General features: G+C 30.6%; 1 protein-coding gene across 1 annotated transcript; it reads left to right on the top strand.

Moving 5' to 3' along the window:
• The first annotated feature begins 1,883 nt into the window (after positions 1-1,883).
• LOC127705901 (uncharacterized) lies at positions 1,884-4,240 on the top strand. Its single transcript, XM_052210266.1, has 4 exons — positions 1,884-2,218; positions 2,479-2,643; positions 2,887-3,256; positions 3,800-4,240. Exons 2-4 carry the CDS (start codon positions 2,488-2,490, stop codon positions 4,102-4,104), a joined length of 831 nt encoding a protein of 276 aa, XP_052066226.1. The 5' UTR covers positions 1,884-2,218; positions 2,479-2,487; the 3' UTR covers positions 4,105-4,240.
• The last annotated feature ends 6,044 nt before the right edge of the window (positions 4,241-10,284 follow it).

Here is a 10,284-nt window from a genome sequence, read left to right as displayed (position 1 = left end):
TGATACATATTGGATGTTTTGATAGATTTATGTAAGTAAAAGTGAACTTGCCTCGGTGCAGATTTTTAATGATTAAGAGTAAAGTATATATACTAAGATAAAGGATAATTATTATCTTTGTGTAGTCAAAACTACTTCCAAATCCGGTTTGCATCATCCATAAAAAACACATAGTTTCGTTGTTTCCCAGATGAAATAATATCTACATGCATCACTCATTGATTTGAAGGTTATAGCGTTCATCTTATTGCTGATGTTATTATTAATAAATGAAAGTTTTTTTATCAAAGGTCAGTGTAGTGATGTTTGTATTGCTTTATTATCCTATAAGGCCAATTGAGTGCATTTTGTCTTTCTTTCGGTTTACATATTTTTTTCATTTGGCAAAGAACTGGTATGTTTTAAAGGAAAACCTGGTCGTAAAAATCATTGTTTTGCCGAATAATGATCCTCTTCAAACAAATATATCACCCCAGTGCAATAAAGGAATATTAAATGACAACTTGCGTTTAAGGTTTTGCTATCGGTTTATAAAGATTTAGGCAGAAAAAGTAAAAAAAAAAGAGGTGGTATAAAAATATTTCTGGTCTCAAATTTTGAACGTGAAGTCGGACATAACTTCCGCATTTCTTCATATCCAGACATTTCTATAACACATATTTTTTTCAAGACTATGAGCGAAGCAAACATAAAGAAATAATAGTTCTTTATCTTGTTTGCGATTTATAATTGCACATTTGACTTTCTGGTCCTGGTCGGATCACAAGAAAACAATCTACTTCCTGTTTTTTTAGACAACATGAAACAAGCGGTTAGCAGTCATCAATTGAAGAACGCAACATTTAGTAACTGTTCAAGCTTTCATATATTAAATGAAACATACTTCAAATTGTGTAAGAATATTCATTTGATCATTAATTATGGTGTTTGCTAACTCATTCTTTGTCGTATTCACAGTCATTTGAAATTTTGTATCTTTTCATTTGTCTTTCAATTCGTTTGTCATCAAGGAAGATTGAAATTATATTTCAATTTAGTCAGAAATTGGAATTTATTAAATTCTGAACAATTGCAGATATAATGCTTTACATTTGTAATTAAGAATATTGCAACTAATCGCCAAGATTTATCGATGGACAATATATGAAAGGTTCGGTATAAATCATGCAAGTTTCAAAGATCTGACTACTGAGTTGATGGCACCATCGAAGAATAGCAGTCCACTAGCAGCATTATCTAGCCAGTGTGGAACATTAATCATAAAAAAAATATGCATTAAAAAGTAAAACTAAAAACCGCTTATCAGTCATAATTATCTATACTTTTTACTTTCTGTTGTATACCTTACCCGGTGTCATTTGTATTAACAGGAACAGGAACCCTTCCAAAACAATAGAGTTCAACGTAGTTTATTTTTGGGTTCTTTTATCAATACTAGTAAATAGATCATTTGAATTGAGAAATAACAGCAATCGTATTAGTGTTAAAGCATGCCACCAAAAACAGGCAAGCAACATAAAACTTAAACAAAACTAAGCTGATTTGAAAGAAGCAAATCTCTATCTTTCAGTGATAGAAAAGGCAATCTCTGGAATATTGCATCAACAAGGAGATTTATACTCGATATGCAGGCGCTCCTTGAATCTTGCTATATAAAGAGAAAAATCCAATTAGAAATGTATGCAACTGTATTACTGTTAAATTAGAGACAAATATTTTCAGGTCATATGTGGATATCGACTTTATTGGATTCATCCAATAATGCCACAAATTTTTGTTTTTTATTATTATTTAAAAAATCAAAACACTAATAATTAAACTGAATGTTTTCTTTAAACATTTTCTCTCATTCCTTTTCTTCAATTTTGGAACAGTAGTGCAAGTCTTCTACTGTGTGACGTTTAGCCTGTGAGACGAGGAACGTAATGATTTCGATTTAACACAAAGCGTGGAACGTCACATACGCTATCATTATGACCTGAGATTATGTTCACCTCGAATGGAAGAAATATAAGTGCAGATCACTAAAGAAGTTCAATCAATTATTTACACAAATATACGTCCGTTTCGAAGAGATTAAAGTATGAATTATCTGAAAGTAAACTAATTAGTCTTCAATGATTATCTTGAATATCCGTTTCTTTTACTATAAATACGGAAGCACATGGAACATTTTATACAAACATAATACCGTTGCAATATCGACCATTTAACACAAGTAAGTAAAAGTATATACTTTTTCTTTTTTACAAGCTATGGTGCACAAAACAATTACACTTATTTTGAAACATTTGATAGGAATATAACTTCTAATTACATGTGATAAGATGAAAATAGTAGCTGTAACCATTGTATACCAATAAAAAGTTTTTGACATTGTCAACACTTGTTAATTATCTTTACAATGAACATGCACAGAAAAGTTCCGAAAATGTGAAAAAAATATTTATTAAGTATAATTAGTAATTCTTTTTTCAGGACATTAATATGTTGCTGCAAATAACAGTACTGAGCACATTAATTGCATCTGTTTTGGGACACGGAAGACTCGTTTCTCCTCCCGGAAGATCTACAATGTGGCGTTATGGATACAGTACACCTAAAAATTACAACGATAACCAACTATATTGTGGTGGCTTCAATGTAAGTATCCAGTTACATATATCAAAGTTATACAATACTTAGTATCAGATATTGCAAGTAAAATAATTAATCAGTACAAACTACATGCACATATTAATGATCATGGTATGGTAGCATACCGTATAATGCAATACTTGTTGGTTTAAAATTCAAATACTCTTTCATTTTCCCGCATCAAATCAAATCTTTTATTGCCTTATTTATTTGAAGAAATGTACATGCAAACGTACTTATATTTTTCAGAAGCAATGGGCAGTGAATGGTGGAAAATGTGGAGTATGTGGAGACCCTTGGAATGAAGCTCGTGATAACGAGGCTGGAGGGAAATATGCAAACGGTATTGTTACGGGACACTATAAAACAGGACAGACAATTGCGGTTAAGGTCCAAGTCACTGCTACTCATCTTGGATACTTTGAGTTCCGTCTCTGTCCAGTAAATAATCCACATCAACCAGCTACACAAGCATGTCTGGATAGATATCTATTGCAACAACCTAGTGGTCAGACTAAGTTTTATGAACCAGGTGCAATTGGTACATATACAGTTCATTTGGTTCTCCCTCGGGAGTTGTCATGCAAGCAGTGTGTTTTACAATGGAAATGGAATACGGGTAAGACATTCTCTTATTACTTCTTTGGAAAAATTCAATTTTAGCAAATGTCTTAGAATAGGCTATCTCATTGACAATCATATCACAATTTCTTATTTTTATGTTGTAACTAACTCACTGTTTTAATTAATCAATTGAATACAGCAAAGGTCGACAATGTGTTCCTATCCGTTATAGGCATCCGGTTCATTCTGATCATTATTGCAAACAACAATCTTTACTATCTTGTTTGTATATTTCAAATATTTCAATGTGTTATGAAACTTTTAACTGAACGTTACATGAATAGGCTTAGCTTATTGCAGCGTATTTTCTTAAAGTGTCAAAATTACAGTGAAACCTGTTGAAATAAAACCCTAATTGACTGAATAAGTTATTTTATTTCAGACAGTTGTTCGGTTTACACAGGTTGAAATATTTACTAGCTTTAGAACCAAAGCACTTTGTGCCAGTTTATTAGAGAGGTGTTTCTTTGCAGTATATTTTTGTTTTGTATTGCTATACATGTAAAATTGACCCATACAATTTTTTTTTAATTTGCAGGGAACTCATATAACTGTGATAACAACCATAAATGTTGTATTGGTTGCGGACCACAAGAACAGTTTTATGGATGTGCAGATATAGCTATTTCATCGTCTGGCACCAGTCAGTTTTCCAATATTGGTGTTCAACAAGGACGCCCATTTAGCTTTTTACAAATTTTAGGACAAAATATTGGTACATGCAAGGCAACTCCGCTGTTCAAAAGTCGTTATCCGTATGCCGACCAATATTGTGTTTCCAAATGCAACCAGAATAAATGTCCACCAAATACATACTGCACTGATGCTTGTAGAATCCACTAAATTTGTTAGACAAAACTTTTTATACTCTGAGCTTTACTGTTGTATTTAATAATTTGTTTTTGTTTTAAAATTTTTTTCTTATCTACATATTTTTACTGTTTTGCATAATTCATTTGTTCATTTTTATAATAAACAAACTTTAAGAGGTAATACGTTGTTTTTGCTGTTATACATTTAAAGATCAGATGTGATATGATCGCCAATGCTCAAATGCGACTAACGACCGAAGTACACGGATATAAACAACTACCGTTTACTCTATATACTCATGTGGTATCAACAATGAGAAAACCCAAAACTATAAAAGAATCCGGAATAACAAAGTTCGAAACTATTTAAAAGAGAAACCAAATATTACATATTATAATGTAGTCATGATCAGAGTCATTGCATGATCCATTCCCATTAAAACAAAATATTTGTGGAAAGAAACATAACAAAATCTGAAACACAAAAAAAAAAACACACGAAATACATCAGACAAGAGTTTTGAAAGGAATTTTCCAGATGCATGAAAAACGAGACTACGTTTATTTTCCTGGTGCCAATTTTCATTTTATTGATTGCCATGACTATCTGACACGATTTGCTGTCTGCCATTTTTCACTAGCATCTGAGAGTTCAGTGGACAAAAACTTGCATATCTGTCATCGAGGATTTTAGTTTAACGAATTCGTCAAACTTGTACTGTTTTTCTTATGAAGGTACTAATGATGGAAGTATGATTGGTGTATCACATATTTGTACAATAAGGCAGCTACATACATCCTTTTAGCATTCTATCATTTTGCTAGATAAACTTATTTACAAGTTTTGTTTTTATATTTCTTATGATAAATATTAATTCTTTCAATAAATGAAAATAACACTTTATAAATTGTGTGCGACTGAAGCGCTTTTCTTGATTAACATTCAATAGCAACACCCAAACCTAAACATTTGTAAGACAGGGATGTATACATACAGTAGACACGTTAGGAGATGTATACATACAGTAGAAACGTTAGGAGATGTATACATACAGTAAAAACGTTAGATGTATACATACAGTAGAAACGTTAGGAGATGTATACATACAGTAGAAACGTTAAGAGATGTAAACATACAATAGAAACGTTAAGAGATGTATACATACAGTAGAAACGTTAGGAGCTATATAACAAAAACATAAACAAGAATAGCCAAGTTAATCTAAGATTAAAAAAAGGGAAAAAGTTATCTCCCCTGTAATGGCGCTGCCCATGGAAAAAATTGACGAGTAGAAAAAAAGTATAGTTTCAACCAGAAAACATGTAAATAACAACAAAATTTTATACCGTTTATGCACACGTAATATAGAGAACATGATTTAATTCAAAGTTTGTGCAGGTGATGTTATTGTGAGGGGATTTTGAACATGTACAAATAACAAGGTACGAGACACTTATCTCTCATCGCATAGAAAACTCAATAACTCTTTCTTTTATTACCATGGCTACCGTAGAGTCTTTTTCTGAACTGAAGCAACTTATTATCGGTATAGACGGAAAAGTAGGCACTTTATCCAACAAGTTAGATAATATAGAGGACCGTTTCACGCGCATAGTAACAGAAATAAAATCTGAGGTAGATGTGGTAAAAACCGATGTTATAAACACAAAACTTGAGGTTAAAAAATTACGGGAGGATCATCTTGAGCTAGTGAAGGGTGTTGAACAAATTGAACTAGATTTAAACAGGGTAGAAAATAAGAAGTTGGATCTTTTCAGAAAAAGTCTAGAAAAAAAAAATTCAATTCTGCATGAGCAACAGGTTTTGCTAGAAAAACATGAAAGTAAATACAACGCCCTTGTTTATGGAGTACCGGAAAGTGAAAACGAAGATATATACGAGGTGTTTAAAGCATTTTTCATTCAAGACCTAAAAATCGATAAAGAAAAGGCTGATAGGTTCCCGATTGCCAACACCCATCGTATTCCGTCAAGGCAAACATCTGATCAAACTAAAAGGCCTGCTCCTATTATAATCCGCTTTATGCACTATGCAGACAAACAGTATGCCATATCTAAAGGTTACAATTTGTCTGACAAACGAATGTGCATTGTTGATGATCTACCCCCAGTCATGAAAGAATCGAGGCATGAACTTGCAAAGATGGCTTACAAAATTAGGAATGAGGAACATCTGCAAACTAGAATCAAGGTTATCGGGACCCGTATTCTCCTACAAACTCGTACAAACTCAAAAGATAATTTGTTTCTAAGGAGGGAGGCTCTCTGTTGCTTACCTTACTAAGCTTTTTTTTTTTGGCCTCCATGCTACACTTAATTCATTTTTTGAAAATATATTGACTATCTTTGAGATGTACTTAAATAACAAGTGAATACAATGTATATATGCACTCTCTTGTTATTTATTTTAATTTTTGCAGTGTTTTCCCACAAGCTAGTTAGATCTACACATGTATATGCATGCTTTCATTACTCTCATTATATATATATTTCAGGCTTAAAAAAAGAACAGTAAGTAAAAATGTGACACACAGTGTTGAGTATACAATGTGCTTGTTTTATGTTTTATGTTTTTGCATTTCTTTTTTCTTTTTTTGTTGTGCACATTTTTTTGCTATTTGTGTTGTTTTTTTTTTTTTTCTTTGCTTTTTTTGTGTCTTTGTTTATTTGTTTTTTTTATCATAGCTATTAGCTTATTTTGATTTGCCAATTTCTTGCTTTTGTTTTTTATCCAAACCAAAATTTTATTTATTTATTTAATTTTTTTTTATTATTAGCTTTACGTTTGCCTTCAGCATGTTTGTTATTAAACTTGACAATTCGCTGTTTCGAAAACCAAAGGCTTGTGGGTAAAATGATTATTCTTGAAATTTTTGGTGTACGAGCAATGGATTTTTGGCCAATGACGTTACGTTATATTGTTCATAAACCAATCAAAATAATTTGGTGTACGTTTCACTCACAGTGCATTGGATTCTGAGATGGCAAATTGGAGAACTTTTTGATTTTATATTGTTCTCTATGATATATAGGTTCCATAGAAAATAGATTTACTTATGTACACATGTAATGATGTACAAAAACTTTCGCTATAAAACCATGACTTACTCACATGTATCCTATGTGAAGAATATTGATCAGTTCAAAATGACTGATACATATAAATATATAATATACTTTATTTTAAAACACTCATGCAGACACATACACGTGTAGCAAGAGGCAAAATACATAATCATATTTGTGGTTGCTATAAAACAATGTTGATATAACCATATAGAGTATAATAACAATATTTGAAGTAATTTCTTAATGAACAGTGATAAGTTCTTCATAACTTTGATATTGAAAATTAAAGCATTCCTTTCATTTTCTCAAGACATGGATAAATGTAGATAAAACAGAATTAACATTTGCATTGTCCGTTAAGCTATGACTTCATGTTTTGAATAGGACGAATTGCCAAACATTGCAATATTTCAATACATTGATCCTAATACACAGGTAGTAGTTTTAATTTTTTGTTATTGTTTTCATTTACATATTCTACTTTTAGGTCTAATGTCCAAAGATAACATAGTATAGACTGCTTCATGAGTAAATATTTATACCAAAGATGTTCATAAATATGCAATGACATCTTGACGGTGAAACTTGAAAATGAAAATAGCTTGAAGCAATTTTCAGAAGTATCAAAATAAAAAAAAAAAAAAAAAGATTTTAACACAAATTAACTTTTACCAATCAAAGGGAAATAACTCAAAAAATATTCATTGTATTTGAAAAAAAAAAAAATTTTGAAACAAGAGTTGTGCTATATTTAAAAAATATCAACAAATTGAAACTTGAAAAGAATTATGTGAAGAGTGCAGCTGATTTACTCATAAATCTAGTTATATTTTAAATTCAATGTACACTTCGTAATGTAAACCTTTGATCGAAAGTATTACAAATACCCCCTCCAGCAGAGCATAAACGGTAATTTCATTAAACTGGGTGACTATACCCTTTGCAGGTATATATTTTGTATTTTTTAACTTACTCTTATTTATCATTTTTATTTATTTTTTACTCAAATTTTTTTCATTTCTTTTCTTTTCCATGTTTTATTATTTTGTTTATTATTTTATTGGCAAATATAGGTATAGAAACTCATAGCAGCAGGATTACTATTAGTATCATGTTTGAATCAGAGACCAGACCATTACTACATAACATACATTGGTTAGATATTCATTACTTATTGTCAGTTGTGTGGGACATTTTTCAGTCATTTTATATTTAAATTATGTTATCAAACCAAATGTGTCATATATACTCTGAATGAAAAATAATCTTATTCAGATTGTCTCATACAACTGCCAAGGACTTAATTCAATTGGAAAAAGGGAGAGATGTTTTAGACTATCTAAGAGCAAAAGATTGTAACATGTACTGTCTTCAAGATACTCACTTTTCTGAAAAAGATGAACAATTTGTTAAGAATCAATGGGGTGGAAAATGTGTTTTTAGTTCCTTTTCTTCAAATCAAAGAGGAGTGGCCATTTTATTTAATAATAATTTTGAATATAAGATTTTACAAAGTAAAAAAGATCAAAATGGTAATTTATTAGGATTGAATATTAAAATTGAAGATAACAATGTTACTTTAATTACATTATATGGTCCAAATAGTGATAGCCCTGATTTCTATGACAAAGTAGGTGAAATAATTGAGGAATTTGATAATCAGACTGTCATTGTGACGGGAGATTATAATTTAGTGCAAAATCAAGACCTTGATACTTTTAATTACTTAAATATAAATAATCCAAATGCCAAAGAAAAAGTTCTAGATATAAAGGAAATTTATAATTTAACTGATCCCTTTAGAGAATTATATCCAGAAAGTAAAAGGTATACTTGGAGGAAACCAAACCCTATAAAGCAGGCCAGACTAGATTTTTTTTTAGTTTCTCAGAGCTTTTACCCAAATATACATGACTTAAAGATACAAAATAGTTATAGATCAGATCACTCGCCTATTATTTTACAAATAAAACTTAATAACTTCAGTATTGGGAGGGGTTTGTGGAAATTTAACAACTCTCTTCTGTATGATCCAGATTATGTCCGTATTGTTAAAGAGGTTATAAATAAAAATAAAGAGCAATATGCTTCTTTTGTATATAACAGAGAAAACCTAAACTTAGTAGACTCTAGTGATATCGAGTTCACAATTAGTGATCAATTATTTTTAGAAACATTATTAACTGAAATAAGGGGGAAAACAATATCATATGCTTCATTTAAAAAGAAAGAAACAAATAAATTAGAATATCTGCTAGCTGAAGATATAAACAAGTTGGGAGAAATAACCCAAACAGATGAAATTTTGGAACAGATTGAAAAAAAGAAATCAGATCTCAAAATTCTAAGACAAAATAAATTGAGGGGTCAATATATAAGGTCAAAAACACAATGGGTAGAAGAAGGAGAGAAACCATCAACATATTTCATGAATTTAGAGACAAAAAATTACGTAAATAAAACAATTCCTAAATTAATTGATAAATCGGGAAACATAATTGAAAATCAAAAACAAATTCTAAAGGAAGCCAAAAATTATTACAAAAATCTATATTCCAAAAATGAGACAATAAAATCTATTAATTTGAATAATGCTATACCCCATAAAGATGTACCAAAATTATCGGAAATATGAAAGAGTCCTTAGAAGGGGAAATATCATTTATGGAGTTGACTGATGCAATTAAACGAATGAAAAATGAAAAAAGCCCTGGATCTGATGGATACACAAATGAATTCCTAAAATTTTTTTGGATAGATATAGGTAAATTTGTACATAGATCAATTAAATATGGTTATAATCAGGGGGAAATGTCTATTACTCAAAAACAAGGTATTATAACTTGCATACCAAAAGGTGGTGACAAACCAAAGCAATACATGAAAAATTGGCGTCCGATCAGTCTTTAAAATACTATTTACAAATTAGCATCAAGTTGCATTGCAGAAAGGATAAAATCGGTTTTATCAATCTTAATTAATAACGATCAGACAGGATTTATACCTGGTAGATTTAATGGTGAAAATACCAGATTGATATATGATTTACTACACTACACCGAAAAAAATGATATCCCAGGCATTCTCCTCCTCATTGATTTTGAAAAAGCTTTTGATTCTA

The sequence above is a fragment of the Mytilus californianus genome, unplaced genomic scaffold (genome assembly GCF_021869535.1).
Source record: "Mytilus californianus isolate M0D057914Y unplaced genomic scaffold, xbMytCali1.0.p SCAF_6, whole genome shotgun sequence".
Taxonomy (NCBI): domain Eukaryota; kingdom Metazoa; phylum Mollusca; class Bivalvia; order Mytilida; family Mytilidae; genus Mytilus; species Mytilus californianus.
Note: the sequence above shows the minus strand (reverse complement) of the source record. Positions and strands in the feature narration are given on the sequence as shown.

What these genes read in the sequence shown, in the direction of transcription:
- LOC127705901 (XM_052210266.1), top strand. Translation starts at nt 2,488, where the DNA reads ATGTTGCTGCAAATAACAGTACTGAGCACATTAATTGCATCTGTTTTG. An exon ending in TATATTGTGGTGGCTTCAAT is followed by an intron (nt 2,644 to 2,886) that starts GTAAGTATCCAG and finishes TATATTTTTCAG; the next exon opens with AAGCAATGGGCAGTGAATGG. An exon ending in ACAATGGAAATGGAATACGG is followed by an intron (nt 3,257 to 3,799) that starts GTAAGACATTCT and finishes TTTAATTTGCAG; the next exon opens with GGAACTCATATAACTGTGAT.